General features: G+C 33.7%; 2 protein-coding genes across 4 annotated transcripts in view; both read left to right on the plus strand.

Annotated features, from left to right (window-relative positions):
• LOC111632078 (YTH domain-containing protein 1-like) overlaps positions 1-8,049 on the plus strand; it is a 144,084-nt gene extending 136,035 nt beyond the window's left edge. Inside the window, exons 13-18 of the mRNA XM_023376433.1 lie at positions 354-427; positions 2,696-2,723; positions 2,812-2,854; positions 4,889-4,960; positions 6,919-7,014; positions 7,117-8,049. Of these exons, the coding sequence (XP_023232201.1) occupies positions 354-427; positions 2,696-2,723; positions 2,812-2,854; positions 4,889-4,960; positions 6,919-7,014; positions 7,117-7,200 (397 nt within the window). The 3' untranslated portion in view covers positions 7,201-8,049. The remainder of the gene's footprint in view (positions 1-353; positions 428-2,695; positions 2,724-2,811; positions 2,855-4,888; positions 4,961-6,918; positions 7,015-7,116) is intronic.
• A 3,067-nt stretch (positions 8,050-11,116) lies between these two features.
• Positions 11,117-27,802, plus strand: LOC111632077 (arrestin domain-containing protein 3-like). Of its 3 annotated transcripts, none has more exons than XM_023376432.1 (8): positions 11,117-11,381; positions 21,342-21,459; positions 21,534-21,656; positions 22,614-22,840; positions 24,039-24,218; positions 24,308-24,505; positions 24,622-24,736; positions 26,968-27,802. In XM_023376432.1, exons 2-8 carry the CDS (start codon positions 21,348-21,350, stop codon positions 27,210-27,212), a joined length of 1,200 nt encoding a protein of 399 aa, XP_023232200.1. In that variant the 5' UTR covers positions 11,117-11,381; positions 21,342-21,347; the 3' UTR covers positions 27,213-27,802. The 3 variants fall into 3 exon arrangements, with proteins under 3 accessions (XP_023232200.1, XP_023232199.1, XP_023232198.1); XM_023376431.1 differs by lacking the exon at positions 11,117-11,381 and adding an exon at positions 16,162-16,343 and having other exon boundaries at positions 22,686-22,840; XM_023376430.1 differs by lacking the exon at positions 11,117-11,381 and adding an exon at positions 16,163-16,343.
• The last annotated feature ends 144 nt before the right edge of the window (positions 27,803-27,946 follow it).

The raw sequence follows: 27,946 nt of genomic DNA on the forward strand, positions 1-27,946 counted from the left end.
GAAGTGATAAAATTTGAACTGTCATTTTATATAAAAATACTTCTAAATTGATGATGATTTTTTTATTATAATATTGAGATTTTTTCTTTTAACATTTTAAATATAAAGGTGATTATACAAAATATAGTATTTTTCTTACTGCCATTGTGGTTCTGTAATGAGATGTTCCATATATAATAAATATAAGAATGCTTTTAAATCCTCTGATGTTCAGGATGTTATATATAAAATATATATTTATTTTTTCTTAATAAAGAATAAAATAAATTGCATTTTATTTGTTACGTCCTAATTTACTGGTTGCGCATACCAACGAAACTTATAAATTTTTATAGCAAGGTTCTTTTCTACAGACGGCGACGGAGACATGAGAGTTACGACATTCGATCTAGTAGATCGAAACACAGTAGGCACGATTTCCACGAAGGTACGAGACATGTTTTATTTTTATTTGAAATATTTATTANTATTTTTTCTTAATAAAGAATAAAATAAATTGCATTTTATTTGTTACGTCCTAATTTACTGGTTGCGCATACCAACGAAACTTATAAATTTTTATAGCAAGGTTCTTTTCTACAGACGGCGACGGAGACATGAGAGTTACGACATTCGATCTAGTAGATCGAAACACAGTAGGCACGATTTCCACGAAGGTACGAGACATGTTTTATTTTTATTTGAAATATTTATTAAAGTATTTTAATTGTTAGCATTCCTAATGGATCCTCATTGAAAACTATTTAGATTTTACCCTTATAAACATCCTTACAAATGGGCAGAATCCATTTTGTAAGGGTGTTTATAAGGATCTGTTACAATGTTATGTATCTGAAGCACACTGCAAGAGAAACAAAGAACAAGAAAAAGTACTAGAATTAATAGTAATCTAGTGTTGTCTCTCAAACTCGTATTTCTCTTGTGGATTCCTTATGCCAGACTGAAGACACTCAGGTTTGCTAAAAAGTATTTATGCTTTAAGAGAGAGAGTTTGAATTAGATCTCAATGTTTCTTGTTTAGATGTAAACACAAACATTAATCCAGAATACAAATGTGAAATCTTTTATAATTGTAAGTGCTCTTGGTCCTGAAAGATCTTGCGAGGCTGAAATGTTGTGTAGTAGATTTGTTCAAATTGTACATTTGGCATAAAATCACAAAAAAAATGTGCATGCAATGTATCTGGATAGATGTCTTTATCGAGAAAAGAATAGAAAACAATTTTGTAACTCAAAATTTAGGTTGCATTTTGGCAGTAGTAGATAAAATCTAAAAAGCTTAAAGAAGAATTCCCTATCAAATAAAATACTTTAATAAATCATATTTTTATTTATAATGTGCTTAAAATTATTTATTGTATACTTTAGTGAATTTTAAATTAAATAAAAAAAAACAATTTCGAGATGTTTGGAGGCGCAACAATAATTTGGGTTAAAAAAATTTTTTTTACAGAACAAACTTCAATAAAACTCTTTAACGTAATTTACTTATAATTAAAAATTAGAGAATGTTTTTGAGAAAGTACTTAAAATATATTTATCTTGAAAGCAATATTCTACAACTTTTACTTACACTTGCTTTTGCCTTAAGGTCCAAATTGATTTTTAAGTGGAATTATTGAAAGTTTGATCATATATAGAATATTTTTAAAACAACTTTTAATTAACTGGTGAAGTATCAATATATGTCCAATATGCATGAATTGGAATTTGTCTCTCATTCTAATTCTTTTCCTCCAGTCATGCACAGTTTTCAGTTTTTCATGAATAATTCTTATTGACAAATGCTTAATTACTTGCAGTGCTTAGCACTTAAGTGTATCTTGCAATATTTAAGCTTGAAATGAGATAGAAAAGGTTTGATTCCACTGACAGTGGCATATTTGACATTTTAAATAAATTACAGTCAAATCTTAATAGTGTGTCACTCTCATAAAACATAACAAAGATTTGTTAATGGATCTTTCCTATAAATATTAGAAATTCCTTCGGTATCTGTAAATTACTAAATGTAAAATTTTGCATTGCAAATAACACAGTTATCACCAATTTGTTTGACTTTTACTATTTCAAACTTAAAGTTGCATATAGATCTTGTTGGAGGGTAAATTTTGGGGGTACATAGGACACATCTCCACCCTCATCCAGAGGATTTTGCATCCCAGAGGATTTTGCATCCTTTAGAGGGGATGCAAAAATCCAGAGGATTTTTTGATCTGCTACTGGATCTCATTACTAATATATTTCTCAAGACTGGTTTATAGTCCAACGGCAGTGTGGAATTTTGGTCACTAGCCATTGGGTGGAGTTGACAAAAATATCGTTCAATTTATGATCAAACTCTGGCCGACGGCTAACTTGGTAGAATGTGGTGTTGACATCAAATGTCAAAGTTGAAGTCATGTTACAAGACCAGAAATATGTATCTATAGTTCAATTTCTAGCAGAACAGAGGACAGAAAACAGTGGAATTTCACTATTGTGGTGCTGTGCTGTCATTGGACTATAAACTGACCTTCGCAGTACTTCAGTTTAGTTGAGCTACACTCAATTTAATAGCTCAATCAAATCAAATTTGATAGAATTCTGGAGACTATGTAAATTTATATATTGAAATTCGTATATTATCTCTATTAAACTAATGTTATACACATTATAAAGTATATAAATAAATGATTTATTTTCTTACTTCTAGCTTATTTTAAAGAATTGAGCAGAGATAGGTAAGAATATTTTTGTTACTCTCAAATGAACAAAAAAGAGTTTATGCAATTTAATATTTTATTAAAATTTTTTGGAAATGTATTTCAGGTCATCTTTGGATCGTTATTTAAGGAGAGATATTATGAATGGAGTAAGTAAATGTGTAACTTTTACTTGATTTCTTATAGAAAAATTAAGTGAAATATCAGCATTTGATGATCATTTGAACATGCTATTTAATATCAAATCTGTAATTCATTATATTGAATAAGTCTTTTATAATATACCAACATCCTCTGTGTGCTCTTGATGTCCAGAAAATGGCATTACTGCAGTGTAGTAATGTATTGGACTGGAAAAACAAAGAAAAAAGAGACATCCAAAGATGTGGAGATTGATTTTTCAAAGATGATTGTCAGAGTTCGGGAAGAGTTGAAGAGCAATTAAGACAGAAAATAGAACTGGGTAGTGGGTAGTAGTGGAAACATGGGACAAAGAGGGACAATGACGATGATTTGATTATATTTTTATTTTTAGAAAATATAAAATATATTTATACAAACTATTTTGCTATGAAAGTTTGACTAATACAAATGCAGTCAATTCCATTTATACATTTTTCAGTTGTATGTTTTTTTTTGCAATTATAATAGAACTCCAATTATCTGAAGACCAAATTAACAATGTCCAATCATCCATACCACCACTTGCCTTTCTTTCTCTCTCCCACTGACATCACATTGCAATTCTCTATTTGCTGTGATATATCCAAATGATCAGTAAGATGCTACTTGCACATTGGTAAATACATACTGTACTGCTACCCTGTAATTTCATTCTTTGTGTGTTAATCTACTTATCCGAAACATCTGCAGAACAAATTATTTTGGATAATTGGAGTTCTGCTAGTTGAGTTAAATATTTTCTGCACAGTATTTCATTATAAAACACTTTAATTATACTTTTTTAATTTATACAACTTCACATTTATATATCATAATTTTGGTATTATACAGCACTTTTTTCACTTATACATAACACGGGATGCTGTTTTCAACAAATTTTTCAGTTTAGCAAATTGCTACAACAGTCCAACAAATTGAAAATTTTCACCTTCTGCATTTTGTAGTGTAAACCAATTTTGCTAGGTGAATAAAAATTACTTTCTCATTCGTTTTTGCTATTTGCTATCAATATGAGCTATTCTTCAGAATGACTTACTTTTTATTCTTCCATGTGACTGAAGTTTTGGCAGAAGGAGACAACTGATAACTGTTTTGTTACGCACTGTGCCAGTGCATGACAAAACCATTGGAAAAAACAAACAAAATTTAGTCAATTTTTTAAAAATACAATACACAACTTAATTTCACACTGTTTTGCGTAACCTTTTATATGTTGTTCAAATGTGTTATATATATAGTAAATCGAAACTTCTCTGTTAAGAATTAGACATACAAATTTAGGTACATTGTTAATTAATTTGTACTGCACCATATTTTTGTGATAACTGTATTTGCTCTGAAAGCAATTCAAAAGTAGTTTCACTTGTATGGTTTTTCTCAGTTTCCTTGAAAAATATGTAAATGGGATTTGACTGTATTTTGAATTGGTTAAATTTTCTAGTTGGGAGTATATTTAATCTAGCAATGAGCACATTGCATTGATATGTCCAGTATACTTCCTTTCAATGCAGCTCAATATAATTTGTAATTCATGCATCTTGTTTGCAGTTAAATTTCTTTTAATTCATGGAATATGAATATGATTTATACATTATGCTTGTAATGTAGCATATTTTAGCAAAATAATTGAACACAATAGATAAACTACCAATAAAACAAAATAAACATTATTTGGGCAATGATTCTCAGAGGGCTACAAAGACAGAAAAATGTGCCATCTTTGCAGCCCACTGTTTGAGAATTAGCCACATTTGTAAGCCAAGTGTTGAAAGTGATGTTGAGATCAGATTTTGCCAGTCTCTTAGCCTTCTGATCATCTTTACAAGCAGCTGCCCATGCTTCAATTTAACTCGCTGCTGTATGCTCGCTGCCATCTTTGATGACAATGTAAGCAACATTGATATAACTCAGACATGCAACTTCTTCACCATTTGTGAGATTTATAAGATAGAAGTGAAAATAAATATAAAAATAATAATAATTCTCTTCTTTTCTTGCAGGAGTATGCCGACTACATGAGAGAATTCCATCATCAGAGACCGCCATTGCCGCCACTCCCCTTTGGTGCACCGGTAAGTGTCTCGATAAATTATATCATTCTTAATTTTACTCAAGATGACAATTTATGCAATTTATTTAATATATGCTTATTTATGCTTTAAATTAACATAAAATTAATGCTATACTATATTAGATATGGACAACGTTTATCATTGTATTATAAAAATACACATTTATATTCAACAAATAGTTGTTTTTCAGTATTTTATTTATGATTTGCAGACTTAAACATATTTTAAGCATGAACATTTTTTCATTTTACTGTACATAAACAAACATGCTGTAGAATCAATATAACACAGGCAACAATGTCTTAAAACTTGTTCCATGTTGTATGTATTGAGCATATATTGTATTTTTCTTACCGTTATTAGAGCAGAATATAATCTTGTACCATATTTTTGGATTCTGTAAGAACTTTTCTCAAATTTAAGAGTAAAATTGCCTGCTAAAATTGTTGCATTGAGTTACATTATATCAGGTCTACAATATATATATATTCTAAGATTAAGTTTAAAAAATATTTCTTAAAATCAAATTTAAATAATATTAAGTTATTAAGAAGTGTTTTTTTACTTAAATTTATTGTAAGAAGTTGGAAAATGTGTTGATTCTTTTACAAGTTAGGAAATTGGAATATTCCAAAAGTCTTCTAGTAGTAACACTTAAGATTTTATTTTTATTCCTGTAGTGTATGTCATGAATTAACTATAAAACACAAACACTATTATTAATACTATGATATGCTTCTTGTCTAGTCTTTGTATTAGCTTGTAAGTACTAAATTGGCCTTTCTAACACTCTTATTAAATAGAATTTGAAAATGTACATATTATTTAGACATTCTGGATGATTTTCGTATATAGTGATTTGTTTTTATATCTCTGGTCATGAGTGTTATTTAGAAAACTAAGAAATACTCAGAAAAGTGACAGAAATTTTCTCTATAGATGGATTTTTCTGTTTTTTTATTTAAAAAACCATTTCCCTCTTTTGGGGCATTGCGAATATGTTTATTATATGTCATCTGCAGATTCGTCTGAGCAATGAGGAGTGGGGTCAGATGGGTTACGGCCAAAAAATTTTCTGGTAATCTGGCCTGTAGTCAAACCCGGATTCCTCAGAGTAACAGGCATGTATCTTAACTGCCTCAATCATTCTGTTGATACACATTGGAGATATTTATCCTTCTTTTCCTTCAAGGACTAGTTTCTTTGGATTTTAGTGTGATGACTCAATGTTTTTTAGACCAAATGATGATGACAGATTTTTACAAAAAAACAGTCAAATGGAAGATGATAGTGGTATTGATGGCTAATAGAAATGTCAGAACAAACTTCCAAGATACATCTATCCGTTGAAAAATAAAATTTAGATGAAAGAAGATAGAGACTGGAAACAATAAAAATGTCAATACAGAATTGGTGATTAATTTGTAAAGAAATGGAGATGCTGAGTTTATCGAGTGATGAAAACAAATATGCAAGTTAGGTAAATATAAAATGCCATACAGTACCAGCTTGGTGGAAGTTACCATTGAGCCAGTATGGCATGGCATTCTATGATTGCCAATTGGCAACTATTTTAGCATTGGCACTCTTTTATTTATTTTTTCACTCAAACATTTCTGACTGCTCATTATGCCACTTAAGCAATCACTTGATTGAGCAGGTCTGATGCCACATAAGAAAATTTTCACCATCAAATATTTAAATTCTTCCTGTTTATGTTTGAGGGAATCAAAATTACTTAAATAATCCTCTTCAGTTTATTATTTCTCTAAAACATTTTTTCCTCCTTTAAGCAATAGTAGTATATTCTTACAATATAATTAAATTGTTTAGTTTTTGTATAAAAATGTATATTGTTTACTATTATAAAAAGTACAAATCACTTTTTTTTTTTTTTTACACCCGAAGAATAAAAAGTAAGGATAAATGCAATTACCGCCAAACCAGGTCTTTTTTAGCCATCATATGGTTTAGAGCCCCCACCTTATTATGAAAGAACTCTGCATCATCCAGATTTCATGTCGCTTCGCCCCAGACCAATGGATAAGCGTGCTGTGAGTTATATTTAATAACATTTAAAATAAGGATAGCGTTTAAATCATCTTGGATACATTAATAGAAAGAAAAAAATAAAGATATTTAATTGTAATTTCCAGTACGAGCGTTCCGTAGATGACTTCCTCAGAAGAACAGCAAGACCACCGAGTCGACCGGATCGCAGATACAGGGATCACCTGTGATAGAAAGAGCATTATGTAAATCAAAGTTCTCTAAAGAAAATTTTGATGAGATCAATTGTTAACAAGCTCGATAAGTTGTAAACGAGTAATTTATGAGATAAGCTGTATATTTGTTTATTGTAAACGAACTTCTTGGCCGGTGAATGTTGGATGCGGCAGAAGTACCATTCGAGTTATACTTCACTCCATAGAAAATTCCGATATATTCGGTGAAACAATTACTTTATCATTCAAATACTAATAAATTGAGTTTTATACCTTCCACATGGCCATTTGATAGACTCGTTTTGTTAATGTTAGAGAAGGTGAAAGTTTCTTGCATAAGTATCACTCGAAAATGTCCTCGAAGTCATAGAATTTTGCAAGTAAATTTTGGCATTTTCGGCAAACCTATTAGAAAGTTACAGAGACTCCTTTTACTCACAGAATTTCAGTATAACAGTATCTTTAAAATATCACTATCGTCAATGTATTTTTAACACGCAAACAGTTTCTGTAATGTAGAATTGCGCTTCCTAATTTCATAGATGTGTTTATGCCATTTAGTTAAGTCAATGTATATACAAGAGATTCATTATTGAAAGAATATCCATTATAGATACTTATGTATATCATCTGTATATTGTATGCACATTTATTTTCATTGATATTTTAAATTGTCGAGAAATTTTTTAAAATTCACTCATTGTCATTGGAGTCAGGTTTGTCATTTCATTTGCATTGTCAAATTTTCCTAAATGTTAATTGCTCACTTGAATATTTGTAAGTTTTTTGTTTTCCTTTCTGTAGTATAGAAAGATAGAGCTTGTGGATGAACTTGTATAACAAATAAAGAAGTTTTTAACTTTGCTTCGTTTGTACATCACTCATTTTGCCAGTTTAAAATCATAAAATGATTAGAAATAGATAAATAAAACTCACGCCAAAATTGTATAGCTTCTTGATAAAAAGCACTGAGTTCAGTGTTAATACAAATTTTTCTTATATCGCAAGTACTTTCGATGAGTATTATATCGTCGTCCTCAGGCGAAAAAGAACAAATTTGAAAATTAAAACGTGCAGAGTGTTCCAAGTAGAAAACGGAAAATGTTTCTTTTCAATTTCTAAATTATAACGTTTGGTAATTCCGTTGGTCACGTGCAACAAGCTTTTGTGGGCGTTCGAAATATTTTAAATCCACACGACTAGCAGCGCATGCGTTGAGGAGCGACCGCACTAATTGTGCGACTTGATATAAGAAAAATTCGTATTAACGCTGAACTCGGTGCTTTTTATCAAGAAGCCATAAAATGATTATATTGTAAATTCAATTGGAAATCTCTCCGGACTGTGAACAGTTTAGAACTGCAGTTCTCAACCTTTTTTCGCTTGCCTGCTATCTGAGCCTTCTGCGTACAGACTAATGGAGCACTAATGGATCCTTCTTGCGTAACTCCGGTAGTACGTGTACCACCAGTCGAGATTGGTTTAGAAAATTTGAGTGACAATGGACTCTATGCCTTACCACCTAGAATCAGCAAGAGAAAAATACAGATTGAGAGACAATGCCATTATTTTTTTTTTCACATGTGCCAATCTGCAATGGGAAATTGGCAGTTAAATGAACAATTAAATGGGATTTTTGATATTTATAATGAGCTACGAAGTCAAGTACAGCTCATTATAAACATTAGATGTATTATTTAATTCTTCATTTAAAATTATCATATAAAGATTGATAAGCTCCCGGATTATCACTAATAAACAATATCTGTTTTCTGAAACCGTGTTTCTGTTTTATCTGTTTTCTGAAACCGTGCTTTACTATTTATTGAGTGTTGAACACAAGATTGTGTTATCAACTGAATAAAGATGGAAAAAAGCCAGGTGTTTAATTAATAACACAATCTTGTATGTCAACACTCAATATGACATCTCTTGATTTGTAATCCAAATTTTGGTCTAGTGGGTAAGACTACCAAACAGTGGTGGTTGATTGAGAAATTGCATTTTATCAACTTGCTGACTACATGAAGTTTCCTGATTTTCCATAAAAGTCGACCCTTCAGCAGATTTCCCACATGTTGCATTGCATCACAGCATATACCAATCTTGGTCTTGGTAAATTGGAGCACTTAAGGAAGGGAAAATTTTTTGCAGATCCCTCGTGACCCTGCATCTTTTGCTATAAATTTGTACAATTAACAGAGAAAGAATGAGGCTATATGATATGAATGTTTTATTATTATTATTATTTCATTGAATGATTAAATTAAAATATGTATAATTGTGTACAACTATTTGTTAATAAACAAATATATATATTTTTATCATTTGATGAAATCTCAGTTGTATGAATGGTGGGCAATAAGAGCAAGTGACAACTACAGTGTTGGGGCATACTGACTTCTCAAATAACCACTAACTTAAAAATACTTATAAAATAAACAGTGCATTTGATTCGTTAACTTTAAAAATGTTTTAAAAAATTCAAGGACCCTAGAATTTAGGTTGCAGAGCCCACTTTGAGAAATGCTGCCTTATCCAATCCCATTCTCTTTATTATATTTCTTCTTTTAACTTTAGACAATGGGAACAGAGCTTGAATCCATGACATTTCTATAAAATTTTTGATGTGGAAAAGCAGTTTGAAATGGATTTACACATGTGAGCCATTATTAACAAGTGTGCAATGTATTATACACTTGTTAATTAAGCATAATGCAGTGAAGATTTCTTGGGGTTTTGTATTTTTCTATCTTTTCTATATCTCAATGCAATCAAAACAATATTTTTTCCATGAGTGATATATTTATAACAATTTTAAACTTGTAACTTTATTATCCTCAAAAATATTACAAAGCAATTTAAACCACAGTTTGGTTCGATGGGATATGGCAGCTCAATACTTAGGTGGATTGTCCACGTGTTATGTTGCCTTATACCATCAAAACAACTTTGCGAGAATGGCCCTACTTAGAGTGAAGAAAACCCGAAAATTCCACATGACCAACCCACTGGTGAGGCAGAAATCCGCAACCGACTACCGTCATCCGCCCGGTCACGGATGGGCTAATTAATCATGGGATAAGATTTGAAACTGAAATTCTATTATCTTGAAATTTCAATCCTTAATAATTTTCTGTAACAGTCCTAGTTCTTACGAAGCCATGAAAGATTAGGATTAGGATTCATTCAATATCTGTAGCACGGGTTGGTCGTGCAGATTAACCTCTGAGGAGGCCTCAATTTTGCTCCCGAAAGGTTGCGAAGAAAGAAGAGTAAAGATTTCTGCCATCATGACTATAAAAAACATCCTTCATTTGACTATAGTATGATACGTTAGTGATTATCTTTGAAAACAACAGTGGAAATTCATAAATTATCGCAACATTTATTGAAATGTCAATGATTATGTAGCTTGTACTCTTAATTATCATTCAAAGATAGAAGCCAGACAGATAAGATGAATCGCCGAAATCCGAACCCACGTTTCTCTGTCATCAAGCCACTTGCCGTTAATATCAATTGGATGATCGATATTAATGGCATATATTCCGGAAAAACGCGTTAATTATATAACGGAGCAAACATGAATTATTAACAACTAAATTATAAAATAAGATAATTTGGACCTGAAACGGGAAGGAGTCGGTTCGGATCTTACGTCATCTCAGTTTTCGCACATTTAATTAAAATTTTACGTATATGAATATCTTATTAAAATTTTCAACGAACAAAAAATAAAATAAAATCGGACATTTTGTTAAATTAATAACAAACTAAATCCGATTAATATTTGAAAAATTCGATAAATAAATCGCAAAATATTAAAATAATAAATAAATAAATTACGAAGGAAAAGGGGAGGGAAGAAAGAAAAAAAAGCAGACGACATTAATTTAAAAATCGAGAGTTGTCATACATAAGTGTGGAATTTGTAGATGGCGCCTCCAGTTAGTCAGTTTGCCATCATATCGTCTGGCGTCATTAAACTAGTCGACAGCTGTCGGTAGTGTCGTATAGAAGCAGAAGTAATCTACAGTTGGAATGAACGTTTGATCAGTGATTCTGTCGAATAAATCGGCCATTTCCTCCTCTTAATCAAAGCGCAAAATGGATTACTTCGTATCAGCTTCGCCGACCAAAATTACGTCCAACTAGGTTATAACATTACCTCATGCGGCACCATTAAAGAAAAGGTAAGTCTTTACTCCAGTTTATGTTTAATAAGCGGGTTAAGGGTTATAAAAATCGATAAATGGAAACACGCACCGGCTTACGTAGGTGGAAGTCAACGTACCCGACAGACCGTGTAAACAATCGAGTATAAACGTAACCGAGAGAATATTCCATAATTTCCAATACATCACAGTGGCGTTGGAGTGAAAATGCAACATGTCTTCCTGTCTAGCTTGTGGATTGTTTGCGCGTGTATGCGCTAAAAGACGATTCTACGCGTCACCTAATCCACATTGGCTCGTAAATTCCATTTAAAAAAGGGATCCGATTCGAGTAAACGAGGCGTTTTGTCGCAATGTTTGCTTTGCCCCTGTAAAGCACGCTTTCCCTCGTCTCTCTTATGATTCGCGTAGAGAGAGAGATTCTGTCAATCTCAACATTTACAAGTTACGAATCAATAGGAGTAATTCATGACGACCTCTACTAAAAATCGATTTTTTTTTCCTTTTCTACCTGTTACTACGGCTACTTATAGGTTACCGTAATAATATCGTCTAGAAATAAATCGAATTGTAATGATAATACCCAATCTGATTCACTCTAACGCCATTTTATATGCTAATTTTTACGTTGTTTCTCTACTTAATTAATTATTAAACCCTTCCCCGTATATCCGATGCGATAAATTAGGTTTTAAACCCCGAAATTGCGGCATATTTTTCTTTCTTTTGCCACTAGCTTGTTGCTTTTCAGCGTGTGTCTGATACCCCCGTTCGTTCTATAACTAATTTTTCTAGATTTTTTTATTGAAAAAATGGTTTAAATAATTGCGTGAATTTGTCAGAAATACGGGAAAGTGAAGTTTAATCTCAAAAATCTCGATTGAAGCACGATATTGTGACCACACCGTACACATATTAATGCTAGGAAATTGTTTAAATCTACTTCCTATCGGAGTTTATTATTAGAAGTGGCATATTTAACGTCGGGGTGTGGCATGTTTTTTAAAATATTTAACATTTAAACCCGGTAGTTGAAAACGTGAGAGACAATCATTAGAGTGAGCTTAATATTGTCACGGTTAGGTCTAATTTCGCTCTGTGCATAAAATCTGCATATACCAATAAATCCTTAACAATAAAATTTGGATGCTGTTGCCTAGCAACTGCATCATCGTTTAAAGTTGCGTTACGAAGATCGAGTGCTGTATACAGTACATTACATTTTTTTTTTCTTATTGACTTTATCCGTCTCGTCATTCATTGATTCGTCTTTGCCAGGATATTAGCCTTGTAAACGATATAAAAAGGACAATTATCTCAATTATCTACATAATTAAACATTCTAGAACGACAATTATAGATTTTTTTAAAGCTAGAATTAGCATAGATCTGATAAATTTAATGATTTTTATCTGATTTGACAACATGCACGCTTGCTTTAATTGATATATATGTATCTCTCTCGACTTTTTGGACCTTTTTAAAGCTTTAATTAGCATACTCCAAATTCGGGCACTCCAATTAACTTAGTCAAAAGAATTAATAATTATTATCTCTCAATTCTTAACGACATAAAACTGGATAGAAAGTCTCTTCGATGGCATTTTGTCCTTTACAATACAGGTCGAGCAGCTTAACTGCATTTGCCACTTTGTCGTTTCTATGACAACCATTTTGCTGATTCATAGAAAGGATGAACTATTGCATTGATACTTCTTTCATTTATATTATATATATATATATTTCTTCGATTCTGCAGCTTCGAAATCGAAGATGCAAATTATACTTTTTGTTTAGTAACCCGGTTAACGATACGTGTTTCGATCAGTGTTGTGGAGAGTGAGAAGAGGAAGAGAGAGAGAGAGAAGGGGAAAAAAAGCACACTGCGCCATCGAAGAGAATTAATTATTACTGTGTCGCGGATAGGTTGATGTAAAATGCATTAACTTGCGATTACGATGTGCTAATTCCCATGGTTACAAGAGCCATTTTGAAAAGGTAGATTAAATGCCAGCTAACTCTTATGAAACTGTATACATAGAGAAAATATTTAACTGTTAACAGTGTTATGCTCTCTTTTGAAAGGTGTTCGTCTGTCGTTCACGTTATCGTAAAAGTTGTTTGTGTAGTAATGAGGCTCGTAGCATAATTTGCAATGAAATTTTTATTGCCGTTTCTTTCAGAAAACTTTTATCAAAGAGGCTTCATTAGTACATATGCGTGTTTGCTTAAAAATCTGGATAAATCTTCATATTTAGCTACTAGTTAGTTAATTCTCGACAATGTACAACTACAAAGTTTTATTCAGCTCAATCATATTAAGTACGTTGATGCTCCAATTCATCTTGCTTACATTTTTTTTCTTCGGCAATTTGATATTTCTACCTTGCCTAAATTTCCTGTAAAACAGAAAATTGAGGAGATGGCCTTAAAACTCGTCTAAGATACGTATCGTGTATAAAAAAAGGCCTATTATTATTTTTTAATATATAGATACAGTCGAACCTTCAATTCCTCCTCAACCTCCCAGGAAGGTTTCTTTTTGAAAATGATAAACTGTATATAAAAGTAAGTAATTTTATAATTTCCACTGATGTAATATCATAAACGAGATTAAAAGAAATTAAACTATTTAATTTCGGAAGCCCATTACTTAAATTTACTTTTGTGCTATAAATTAGTCCACTGTAAATCAATTTTTTATGATCTGATATAGAGCAGAGCATTATCTCACTATACGTTTAATTTTATGGCTAATATATTCATCTTCTTTTAGAATAAAGTTTTAATCTTTTAAATAAATAAATTTTTAATTAAAACAATAAAAGGAATACTGTAATTTTATTATTGTATATGTTTCTAATATTTTTATAACGTGAATAATATTTTTCTATATTTAAACTTTTTTATGTAACACTTGTTATGTCATAAGCTACTATTGTTCAAATAATATAAATAGCCAAGTAATGTAATTTCCATACTTATCGAAAAATTCCCCAAATTATCAGTAAAAATATCCCTAATTATTCCGATTGTTCGATATTTACTGAAAAATTACTGATAATTTCCCGAACTTCTCGAAACAACAGTAACCTAGTATTTTCTTTACACTTGAGAACTAATACATTACATAAATTTAATAATTTTTTTTATTGCAACAAATTTCTATTACATTACCTTGAAAGTTATAGGGAATTTTTCAGAAAACTTGGGGAATTTTATTGCTCAGCTTCGGGTATATAAAAATGATGCATACCCAACCTCAGAAATTTTCTCTACCAAACAACCAAACGATAGGTCGATGGCTTATAACAAAACTCTTAAATCTTCTAATCTAATCGGTGTTTGCTGTAAATAGCACAAAGTCTCATCTAAGTGCACCGTATCACCCCAGATTACTTAATGAAAAAATCTTACGTCTAATACACCTCCACCGTTCATCAAATAGGGGAAAAACTACTAAATCCTCCTCCAACTAATTTTTTTTTAATTTGGATGGCAACGTGTGATGGTGCTTTAAAAAATGTTTCGAGTGATTAATCAGTTAGACTCGTGTGCTTCCGGGAGGGGGGTGGGAATCTGCATTTTTAACGAGTTTTCTTTTTTCAATTTTATTACCATTTTTTTCCCGTGTTTAGGGAATTTAGATATCATCTGTCGCTGGATATTTTGAAGATTTTTTAAAATCTTAAACGAAATTCAAGTTCAATATTTTAAGCCCTAAAAAACGTACAGTACTGTACATACATTTAAACGATTTATATGGTTACTTTCTTGTTGATTATTTATGGTTAGGGAATATTTCGTGCAGTAAAAATCATTTTCTCTGATCAGATTTTGTTTATTATTGACGTTGAAATCGTCTGTTTCCAGAAAGTTCTCTTAAATAGTTGTCTTTGGCCGGATCGTCTTCCATTCGTGTGTCTAGGGGATTATTTATTTATTTCCTGGTGTTGTTATACCCTCCGATCGTGGCACGTGACTAGAAAATAAGATTCTTTAAATCTTCCGAATCACGCGATTCGATCGATCTTTACTTAACCGAATTTTTGCAATTCGATTTCTATTTTTAGAGGGATTGTAAACGTTATCGAAAATTACACTCGGCGTAGTATCCCTATCTGTTAAAAAGAAAGGTTTTTTTATTATTTTAAAAACTTGCCTTTATTTCCTCGGTGATTTCCCCCGCCTCGGATTTTATCATCTTCCGATTCGAATTTCGGGGGTTATTTTTAATTGTCGTCTGGTCCTTTTAGTGTTTTTTTTCTTTTGGAGGTTTGAAATATTTTCGACATTCGGAATTTGTATCTCTAAAGTTAATCTAAAATAAAATTATTGCCTTAAATTTCCAATTAGATTTATTGTTACGGGGTATTAATGTCCCTAAATTTTCCTGTTTATTTCCTATTTACGATAAATATTAAAAAAATATTTACCTTCAATTAAAGTTTAATTAAAGAATTTAATAAAATGGAAAATTTCCCTAAATAATAATAATTCGGGGAAAATTTTAGGGATATTTTATCAAGATGAAAAATAGTGACTAATAAGTGATTATTTCGAAATTATTTAATCATTTTTTATTAATGTTTTTTTTGTAATTATATTTTTATCTGTAATACAGTACAGTAATACCCCGAACTTACGCGATAGGTGGGACCGAGCGATAACCGCGTAAGTCGGTGAATAATTTCGCAATTTGTGTAAAATCAAGTAGGATGTATGTAAGCTAATAAATGTTCTCGTTAATCTTATCTTGTCTATTTTTGAGATGCTTCCAGAACCGAAAACGCCTTCTAATTAACCGTTGCATTGTCGATGTTCGATAAATATTTATGATACGCCAATTTTAGAGTTACTGGTAGAATTTAAGGATACGGAAACACGTGGAATGTTGTCATGGAGACGGGATTTTTTTTCAGGAGATGGTTTCTGCAATTTTTCCCTCCTCCGTTCCGATGCGGAAGTCACGTGAAACAGGTGAGAAATCGCGCTAGTTGATTGGACGAGGCATCACTTTTGCTTTGTCACATCTCGAATGAATCTCCTCTTCGAATTCAGCTGGATGCGTGAAGGGATAAAAATAGAACATTTATCCCTTCTTTTATCCCCGAAATTGAAAAAAAAGGCTGAATGTGGATAAATGCTCCGTTTTTATCTCCGTTTATCAATTCAGGAACGAAGAGAGGGATAAAACGGGATTTTTTCTTTTACTTGATCTATTTTCTTCGGTTAAATAAATATCCCTTTATCCGTGTTTAAATGATAAACGAAGGGGGAAATTCCGTTTTAATATTAAAACTGTAAGCGACTCCGTTTTACTTTGTTATTAGCGTGTAATTTGGAAATGAAATAAGCGCGAGTGTCAAACTCTGCGTGTCACGTGATCGGGCATGCGTTCAAAGCCAGTCACGTGGCCATTTTCAATACTCTAAAATCGAGTTCGCGGCCTTTAGAACGTGACTTCTTTTAGTCCAAATTTCTTTGGAGTGTCGAATCACGAGAATTCAAAACTTCTACAATCACGTGGCTGGCACCGAATCGCTTTCGATAGGTGATTATCGATAATATCACTTTAATGTTTCAGAATCACGTGACAGAAATCAATTATAACAAATCCAACATTTGAATATTAAATGTTCCTTCCGTGTCTCTCCACTTGTGTCACGTAAAATTGCAAATTTCAGTGCTGTCACGTGAGATTTCATCGACGAGAAACAAAAAAAAAAAAAAAAAAAAAAAGTAAATTTGCATAAAGGGGAAAAGACAGTAATCAAAACGTGCCTTATATTTTGCGTCATAGAGGTCTCACGTGATTCGAAGAAATTTAATATGCAAATTTGAATAAACTTTAGGTATCCTAAGCTGCATTCGAGTCATTTATTTCGGTGGACCAATCTTTGTATTGAGAGAAATGTGTAAATAAATTATGTGATTTATTCACAATTTCCTCGGAATGAAGGAATAAATATCCTGTCTTTTTAATCCTTTCTTTCGATTGCAGGGATAAAAGGAATAAATTTTTCTGTAACATCCCTTTTTTCAGTATACCCCATTCTAAGAGATAATGGAAATTTTCCGTTATTTATTTATCTCTGAAAATTTTGAAATTATAAGAAATGTCGCAAAACAAGATCTAATGCACTGTCTGAGGTGTAGTTGAATCACGTGATTATACCTTTATCTCGATGTGCGAGATTATATTTCTTGAATCACGCGATTTTTCCTCTTTATTCGGTAGCCACGTGATTTCACAAACGCATCCTTCGGTCGCCTGATTTGCATCCTTTCGCTAAAGGTCACCCCGAAACTCACGTGATTTTAGAATCATCCTGTGTCACGTGATATTCGTACAACTGTTGGTCATGTGACATTAAGGAGAATCAGAGGGGAGGATTTTTAATGGAATTATCCCGGTAACAGAATAAAAAAAAAACGGCGAGATACGAATGTGACGTCACGACATAATTTTAAAAAGTTTTCAAACCAATCACGCTGTTAGAATGGAATCATGTGATTCCCACGCCATTAATTCGAGTTAATCGGAAGCTAATTTGTTAGGGATATTTCCCTAAAGAAACTGAAAACTGTGGTAACGCAAATACGAGTAGCCATATTATGATTACTATTGCATTTTGTTGTTTTTAATGACAAGATAAAGGGAATTCAGAGGAGTGAGCAGTAGTTTATATTTTATTTTATTTCTTCTTATCTCGTCGTAACTCGAAAGAAAAAGAATATCCCTCTTTCATAAATGAATACCATATGAGGCTTCGGTAGCCATTTTTAAATCGTTTCCTAACAATCCATTGCAGCTGATGCGAAGAACTGTTTGTTTTTAAAAGAAAGTTACTCAGTGACAGAATGAAAAATTGCTCGTTAATTGTTGTTCAAGTGGGATAAAGAAAATTCCCTTCCGGCGGTTTTTCTTCCCTCTAAAAACATCCTTCCTCTATAAAAGAAATTGAAGCTCCCGTTAATTTCCCAAAATGCATAAAAATGTAGAAGTTTCCTTATAAAGTTCCCGTTTAGGGATTTTTTTCCATCGGCAAGTGAAAGAAAATTGGTTATTTTGTTTCCCTTGTATGATAAATATTGAAAATATATTTGTTTTTATGTGGGGATATAAAGAAGGGTTTTTGGAAGCAAAGTAAAGTTTAAATTGTATTCGGTTTATGGGGACAAACAATTGAAATCGCCTATCAAATCCGCAATATTCTAAAGAGTAGTATGTGGGGAATTTTTGCAAATGGAAGGAAAATTTAGTTTCGATTTCTTTGCCAAATAATATTTTAAAAGGGATGTTGGGTTTTTTATTTTATTTTCATAAGGACATAAATTTCGCGTATTTACTGAAAAAATAAAGAGTACTTTCACTTATTATTGTCTTTAATGTGATCTGTCATTATACGGAAATATTTAAGGAATTTTAGGAATCTTATCCAAACTCGTATAAATATTTCCCTAAGTGTTTCTGTATTGCATGCAAGATCGTGGAATTTCATTGCAAGCATGGATAAAATATTTCCTTGAATCTTCAGGGAAATTTTGAGGATTTGATAGGGAATAAAATTTCCCATAGTTTTGGAATTCAGTCGAACTTGGGGAAATATTTATTCCCTTACAGGGAAATTTCCCAGTAAGGAAAATCACCGGGAGACGCGTGCCAGTAATTTTCCATCGGTTTACAACTATTTTTATTGTCAATTAGACATTATTTTCGCATAAACCGGGTGGTGGCCATTCGTTTAAATTTGGAATGTTCCTTATTTTCGGCACATCGTCATCCTCAAGCTCTTTATTGTCTTTTAACGGGCGCTTAATTAAAATAATTGTGGAAGCAATTAATAAATCGCCACGTTCTCTGTCTAATTCTTTAAATCTGTTAATGATCACGCAGAAGGGTTAATTGTTGTACAATTAATAGAAAGACAAATGAAGCAAATTAATCGCCTTAGTGCTTGAGGTATGTACAAACATCGACTGTTTTAATAACTCTTAAGAGTCTCGGAGGTAATGTACAGTACTTCCAAGAATGTTTGTACCTTTATTTCTATTCGTTACTGTGCCATTATTAACAAAGGTACGTAGTGATTAATGATGACTTAAAGTAATGATAATAGAAAACAGTACCAGTAATAGGGAGTGGTAATAGGAGTAATTAGTGGTACTATACTGAATCCTTTAAATGTTCGTATATATTTAGGGAATAAGGTGTGTTTGTCGTACAGGAACTGTAGTTTAAGGGAAAACAACGAACGAACGACATTTATTAATTTTCTATTAAAAGTTCCGTACTACAACATATTATATGAATTCCTTGGTATGTAGGGAATTTCCCTAGAAACTAGACTAGCTACAGCTAATATTATGGAATTTTTCCTACGTAGGGAATTTGTATTAGCGTATAATATGTAGAATTCCCTAGTATACAGGGAATTCTATATATTTCCCTACATACTAGGCTAGTTTAAGCATGTAAGGAATTATTGTATATGTAAGTAATTTAGGTGCATTGAAACGTATCCAATTTACAAAAATTCTTTATATAGAACGTTAAAATGTCATTCGTTCGCTACTTTCTCACTAGAAGAATGAAGAGATTTCAGTAGAAATTGTGGTGCTAAATTACTAAGTTAAAATTAAAAATTCCCGAAATAATACAGAACTAACTCGTTATAGTTGCAGTAGTAGTAAGCTATCCGTGATTTTTTAAATGTTTCCTACACGCGAAGGAAAGCGTAATGAGTTTTATATAAAAAGTAAAAACGGTGGCACTAGTGTAAAAATCGTCAATTAAAGGAAATTAAACATTTTAAACGTGGTTTAAATCCTAAATATTCTAGTACGTCACACTTTTGAAATGAAATTGCTGTTTGAAGAAATTGTTCTGAAACAATTTTTCAGTAAATACGACAATACTTTTCAATCATATTTTTAATTTATTTTATTTAAATTATATGATCTCCATCTCAAATTAGTAGTGGCTTGCCCCTATACAGTACATATTGCTTTTCGAGTCGTGCCTGTCATCCATTTCAGGAGAAAACTTTTGAATTAAAATAACGTGACTTCCGGTTTGCATCTGTTGTTCGTATATAGTTAATCTCCTGCCCCTAAGATTTCCATATCTGGTCTCAACTTTCATCTATCTAACTCCATTCTCGAGATTAAGAAAGGACACAGACAGACAAACGGACGACAGTGGAAATTTATAGGTTACAATCTTTTCAAATTGCAGCCCAACGAACATTAACCTTATACAGTATTGTTAAATTTCCGATTACAATGCTAACAATTTTGGTATGATTTATAATTTATATATGATTTATATATTGGTATAAATCAAAAATAATAGCGATAAGAATTGTAGTTTGATAGCCCTCGATATAACGGACCTCTATTGTTTATGACAAGTATTCTTACATATTGTGTTGTATTAGTTATACACGTAAAATATAGCAGAATAACTCAAAAGAACACGACCGTAAAATGTTTGGTATACATTCGTAGCTCTCTTATATAGAGGACTCGATATCGTTATATCGAGGGGCTATCGCATTGCAGTTCTTAACGCTATTACACGTTTTGTAAGGATTACATTGTTGTCAATCCTGTTAGACCGACATTTTACTGTAGCGACACAGGCGACAGCAGTAACGAGGATAACTTAGACAATAATATCCATCGTCGATAACAATACTAAAAACAGTAGTAGTATATCGAGTAGTATTAGTTTTTCCCTCGCGACCTCCTAACAATCCCTATCGGGTTACGCTCCCATCGTAGTGTATAGTATTAGCATTACCGGTGTAAACTACGGTATGCAGAATAATTACGTCACTAACACAGTCGGGTTTTAGAACCAAACGTCACAGTAGGAGGGAAAAACGACACGGACATTGGATGCGCTGATGTAACAATACAGAACATGGCAAAACGGAATCAATTAATGGGACGATACTGATCTGTTTACAGGTATCAATGGATTACATAAGGGAATTTGATATCCGTCTAGAAAAAGAGATGTACTACGCCGGGGAAATTTTAGTGGGTCACGTGATCTTGGATACCGTGGAGAACTTCAAATTGAAAGGTACGAGTTTAAGTCGCCGGTCGGACGGAGTGAAGCGTTTCCTCCCCTCTAATTTCTTTTTCTTCCTCTTTCAGCCATCCGCGTTTTGTTGAGGGGGAAAGCTCACGCGGAATGGAAAGTGGTCGTCAGTGGAGATAGGAGAACTGTCAAGGACGACCAGGTCTTTATCGACGATAGAGACGTCATATGGGGCAAAGGTTGGTTCTCTATCGACTCTCCTCTTTATATTTATGCGGAGTAAGCACTTTTTTATTTTGTTGATCAATCCGCCATTTTGTAATATCTCTTATCTATTGTTTTCGATAAATCCGATTTTAACCCGGCTTCCGCGGTTGTAAAAGCTACGTCTAAAACGCTAGTGCGATCGAACCTCGATTCGAAACCGCCGTTTGTTGGCTTCGAAAACTGGCGTTATATCGAGTTCGGCGGTTCGAGAGTTTTTAGGGGGGTTTGATGACGACGATGAATTAATTGTATTTAATGCCCTCTACGGGGAAGATCCTTTCGTAGACGTTGTCTTTAAATTTTCGTATATATAGGGAATAAGGCGTGTTCGTCACACAAAAACTGCAGTTGAAGTGAAAACGAAGAACGAATGGTATTAATTTTATTAAAAATTCCCTGTCCAGGGAATTTGTATTAGAACATATTATATAGAATTCCCTAGTATGTAGAGAATTTCCTTACATACTAGACTACCTTAGTATCATGGAATACAGATACCGAAGGTCCTTTCGTAGACGTTCTTCGACAATATACAGAGGTTCGACCGTAAACGTGTTTTCCACTTTTATCTTCGTTTTGCTCTGCCGTCGATTGCCGAAAGCTTTTATACATCCGACGTTCGGATGCCACGCGTTGCCATCGGCACCGAGAAACTCCCAACTTCCGTTTCCGGCATCCGAAAATTCGAGACGAACTTCATGTAAATGGATTTTATTCGAGGCAGTCGTCGCGGCCCCTGGTAACTAAAACGTGGAGCTCGGGACATCTCAAAAAATGATGATAATGGGAAACTCTTAGGGGGGAAAAAGAACGAAACGCCGACGATATTAAAATAGAATGTTATCGTTATGTTAATTGTGTAAATTGGAACGATTACGCCTGTATTAAACGACTGTTGTTGTTATTTTGAATTTAATGGACGCGTGCAGATAAGGTAGAAGGGAACGTGCCCATCTTACCTCGAGGTCGACACTCGTTTCCCTTTCGTTTTCAATTACCAGAAAGTTCATTGCCCTGCAGTTTCGAAGCCAGACCGTGCACGGTACGATATTACGTAAAAGTGACGGTGGATATACCGTACGCTTCGCCTCCGCAAGGCATGAAGTACTTCACCATTATTGGACCTCATATCGATTGCATGGAAGAACAGTATTTGGTAAGTTTCCTTATATTTTTTACCATTAGTTTTAATCGTTTCGCCCCAGAGTAACTTCCGTTTCCGGTCCTTACCGCGGTCGTTTATTTAAACCTCCCCCCGTAGGTCCAGGCGCAGTCTGACGTCGCCCGCCCGCAAACCGCCCCCTGGTGTCGATTTTTTGGGGAAACGATTGATAAACGATTTAATTTTTATGCTCGATACGTTCGTTCGGTTTCTTTTAATGGCCAGTATTTCCGGTTTTATTGAATTGTTTCTTAGTAGACGACGACGAACTAACCGCTCCTGGAATTTAGCATTCGAGCGCACGACATTCGCTATTTGTGACGTAAAAACAATATTATATTTTTAGAAAGTAAATCAAAAAATCCTCCCGATGATTGGCGAATATATTGTATATCGCTCTTAATGTAAAAAGATGGCGCCGTCGAATATTAAATTCGAGGAACATTCGTTAAACTCGATGTACGAATTTTTTCGGTAAATTTTTTAGTTAGTTAATTATTTAAAAATTGTTCGTTCCGATTGTTAAAATTAAGAATACAGCATTGGCCAATCGAGAAGCCAAGTGTTGCCATTAATGCTAGCGTCCTCTTAGTAAAATGGGGAGGGGGAAATTTATTTATTTATTTATTTATTTCTAACGGAGGAACGTCGTCCAATCCCGATATTTACCGCAAAGATTTATTCTCCTTCCTAAGTTTATTCGAAAGTAAAATTGCTATAACGTCGTCAAACACGGAGCCGCGCAGTAAATTTTGATCCGGACTCGAATCCGTCATCTCTCCCCGCTCATAAATACGCCTGCGTCTCATCTCAATATAAATCCGCGTTGTTTTCCTCATTTTAAAAGATGTAACGTCCGGAAACTGAAAGATAATTGCGCGGCTATCGAACCGACATCGATTAACTCCGATAAAGCCGTCGGATTTAATATAATTCTTTAAAGAAATCGAAAATAAATCCTCCCCGATCGAATTTAAAAACAGAAAATTTTCAATTTATTCGTTCGCCCATTAAAATTATTGATAATTTTCTCCCTCCTCCTCCACGTTTCGACTTCTCCCTCCGTCCCGTAAGCGATGCAGAGAAGTGTCATTGTCGGGGGCAGGTTGCCCTTTGTGATGGTTTTTATCTTTGTTTCAGCTATTATAATGTAAATTTACCTTTATTTTGTTTTCTTTTGTTGGACCGATAGAGACCTTTAACGGGGCAGGACAAGAGGGCCGTGTGCTGTCTATGTTGCAAGAGGGGTGTAGTCAGCGTGAGAAGTTCTTTAGAACGTTCGGCTTATTGCTGCGGAGAGAGCATCCGGCTGAAGGCGGACATAGACAACCAGAGCGAAGAGAATATATTCCTCAGACTCAAATTGGTTCAGGTAAATTTTAACAATGAAATCTCCGGCGCGCTAAAAATAATTGCCGGCCAGAGTAAACACTCCGGCTGTACATTCTACCCATTTTTCAGTACGTGGAGTTTTTTATCGATCGAGGCGTGTTGGGCATCAACAAAGAAGTCAATAGAACCGTATTAGAATATAAAGGTGACGCCATACACCCTCACACCAGATCCAAATTTGATAGTTCAAACAGTTTAGTGGTTCCCGTCATGCCACCCACTCTAATGGGAGTGTGCCGCCTTCTCCAAATCTACTATTTTCTAAAGGTAGAAGTTTCTTTTCTTTATCGATTATCTTCCCCCCCTCCTATCGATTGTGGCGAATAAAATCCGAAAGACGAAAACAAAAAATTGATTTTTTTAATATTTTTCTGGTGATTCAGGTTTGGGTGGAACTGGAAAAATCCGGCGACGATTTACATATGAATTTCCCAATCACGATAGCTACTTGTCCTTTCCGCATTCCCAATTCAAACCAGCAACCCAAGTTAGAGTACGGTGAGTAATTATTATTAATATATGCATAAAATATAATACTTTAATCACATTTTTCTTCCTCCAAATAAAAAAAATCCAAGTAATTTTTAGAAATCTCTCTTGGAATTAATGGATTTCGACTGTTTACTTTTTACTCCTCGGACTAATACCCCTAAAATAAAATTACGCGATTTTTTTAATATTTAATAATAAAAATCTTGAAAGATTTTCTAAAAAATAATCCCTTTCGGAAGTTCACGCAACGGGATAAAAATCACATTATATATATGATTAATTAGAAAAAAAACAGGTTTACCGGAGATTACGAATGAATGAACTTTGACCCGTAGGCCTACGCAAGAGTAATTACCATTTTTTCGAAGGTGATTAATACAGGATAAAGGAAATCGATGAAGGGAAATAGTCGTTAATGTTTTTCGATATTTTCAAAGACGATAACATTCAAAATTTGAGTTCAAAAATCGCACGCCGGATCGTTATATATAAGGAATTATCGGCAATTATACATATATAATTGCCGATAATTCCTTTATCATTCTACTATAAAGCTATTGGCTAATTAAATTTCATACACGGTCCCTATGTAGGTCAGTTTCAAAAAAGAAAAAAACAAACTTCCTAAACAATCGTAAACGAGTCAAATTACTAAATAAAAATTGAAACAAAATCTTTAAGAAATTCTAGAGCAGTCGTTATTCTTGTTTTGTTCGATGCTCCAGAACGAAAACTACACAGTTATCGTTTTGAAATTCCGTAAGTACGCATTATGAAAGTATTTCGCAGTCGTCTCTTAATCTTTACGGAATATTTTATGTACTCGTGTATAAATGCTAGAACATTTTCCCGATCTAGAACTCCGCGGTCGTTTTCTAGTTTTTTTTTTCCTCGGTACAACAAATAAACTCGGACGATGCGGAATTAAACGGCCGCTACATGCCAGTTGGCTCGATAACGATTATTTGTCTAGCTATTTATTCTCTATAATTACCGTTACTACTGGAAGGTCCTCTCGATTCCTGCATCGACTTATCTTCCAGAACTATTTATCTTCCTATTAACCAATCATTTGCAGTCGTTTATTTTTGCTCTCAGAGCCGTTCTCGATCGGAGATCGGAGAGCTCTCGCGATTTACGAGATTTAATTTCTGGATTTTTGGGGGACACGTTCGACTCCAAAAATTTTACCGAAATTACAAACCTGGAACACTTAAAACGCACGGGAACGTCTGTTCCCGCGCGTTTTAAGTGGTAAAATCGATAGGGTTTCGGGCTCGAGATCTTTTTACTTAATTGCCTTTGCACGCGTAAATAACCGCTTAATTATGATTAACTAACGAGTTAATTAAGGAACCGGCAACGTTACAAACTATCGAATAATTCGACCAAAGCCAGAAAATAAAAACATTCCACTTTTAACAATGCAGTTAATTAGCGATGTTATCGAAGGAAGAGAGGATGGAGAATTTTTCCCGTTTTATCTGTCGGCCATCGAGTGTTATCGAAAATTTTCGTTCGAAAAATCCGTCTGATGACGTCACCGGCAGACCTAGACGTCATTTTCGCGCTTAATGACGTCAAAAGACCCGTTAAATATGACGTCCATCCCAAATGGTAACGAACACGTGTTCGCAGATCTTTTCTTCATTTTAATTTGCTTATTATATAACGCTTTATTGAAATTAAGATTTTTATTGTCTTAACTTCGGTAGAGCGTTATAACCAAAATATGAGTTTAAAAATAACTAACCAATCGCCTTTCCGCGTTGATACTAAATTTAAAACTACCTTTACGTTATTGGCAGTTTGCTGTTTTAAATATCCAGTCGAGTACCCGATTGGACGACGTAAGCACAAATTAAAATCGACCAATAGGAAGCTTAGCGGGATATTTATGTTAACGCAAACGTATTTACCGAAGCTGCCGATTGGTGTACGGTTTATAGATTATGCTAATTTATTTTCGCGTATTTAGGATGCGTTTTATCGTCGAGATTGCATGACGTATGATCGAATTTACGGTTAGGGCGCGGTCCTTTATTAACGTAAAAAATCAACTGCAAATTTGCCTATACGCTTGATGCTTAAAGACCCTTAATTGTTCACCCAGGCATCCTCTAAGTATCAACTAACTTGCAAATGTAAATAATGATTTTAGCTTTAAAATACGAAATTAGTGTTTTTATTCATTTACCTGTTTTTTCTTTCTTTCTTTTCCGTGCTCCGGTAAGCAGAAGTGTGTTGTGAACACGTGGAGGGAGGAATGTATATCGGACCAGAATTCCTCTTGGGACAGGTATACGATGGAACGTTGGGAATGGAGGAAGGAGAAACTGTAGTACTGTACAGACCGGTCTACGTCTGCGTTCGGAACAGGGGAAATTCTCAACCCTCTAATGCAATCTCGCGAGGCAACAACGAAGCAGGAAGCAGCAGCCGCCAAGAGAAGACGGCGGGAGTGAGCGAATCCAGGGCGTAAGACAGGGAGATACCGGATTACGGCCAGTACGGGACCAGATTCGAATGAGTTAAAAAAAACCTAGCCACACGATCAACAAACGACTTGTCCGAAAACGGAAAAAAGTAAAAGCCTGCCTGCAGGATCGAGTCCAGATGGAAGGGAAAAGACGGTGCCTCTTTTCGGATATATAAACAAAAAGTAGTTTACCAAGAGCCTTACACCTGACACCATCTCTACATATTTACACTACTAGGCCACAGCTATCTGTGTGTAATTATTCAGGTGTTTGTAGAAGCCTTATCATTTCTTCCACGAGATCGATATGTGTCCTCTCTATTAGCTAAAAAAAAAAAAAAACAAAATAATTGGTGTTGGCAACGACGGTGCAGCTATTGACTTTTTTTAAAAATTACACTACGTGGTGTGTGCGTGTGCGAGAATAGTTGCTTATATCAATAATCAAATAGAATAAACCTCCCAACATTAGAATGTAGTTCTTATTTTGGGACCATAGAGACGAAACAAGAGAATAATTTTTCTTAAAAAAAAAAAAACAAAGGTATAAATCACTCACCTTAGTATCCGTGTAGACATTCTTTCCAGACTTAGTATTAACAGATACGTATATTTCTGAAATAAAAGCATACGGTATATATGCAGTAAAGCGTATCTACTGTTAAAAAAAGACGACAACGAAATGAGCATCGTATTTTTAATCCTTGGATATAAAAGGAATATATATATTCCACGAA

Source organism: Centruroides sculpturatus, unplaced genomic scaffold (assembly GCF_000671375.1).
Source record: "Centruroides sculpturatus isolate CEXI.00-Female unplaced genomic scaffold, Cexi_2.0 scaffold724, whole genome shotgun sequence".
NCBI lineage: Eukaryota > Metazoa > Arthropoda > Arachnida > Scorpiones > Buthidae > Centruroides > Centruroides sculpturatus.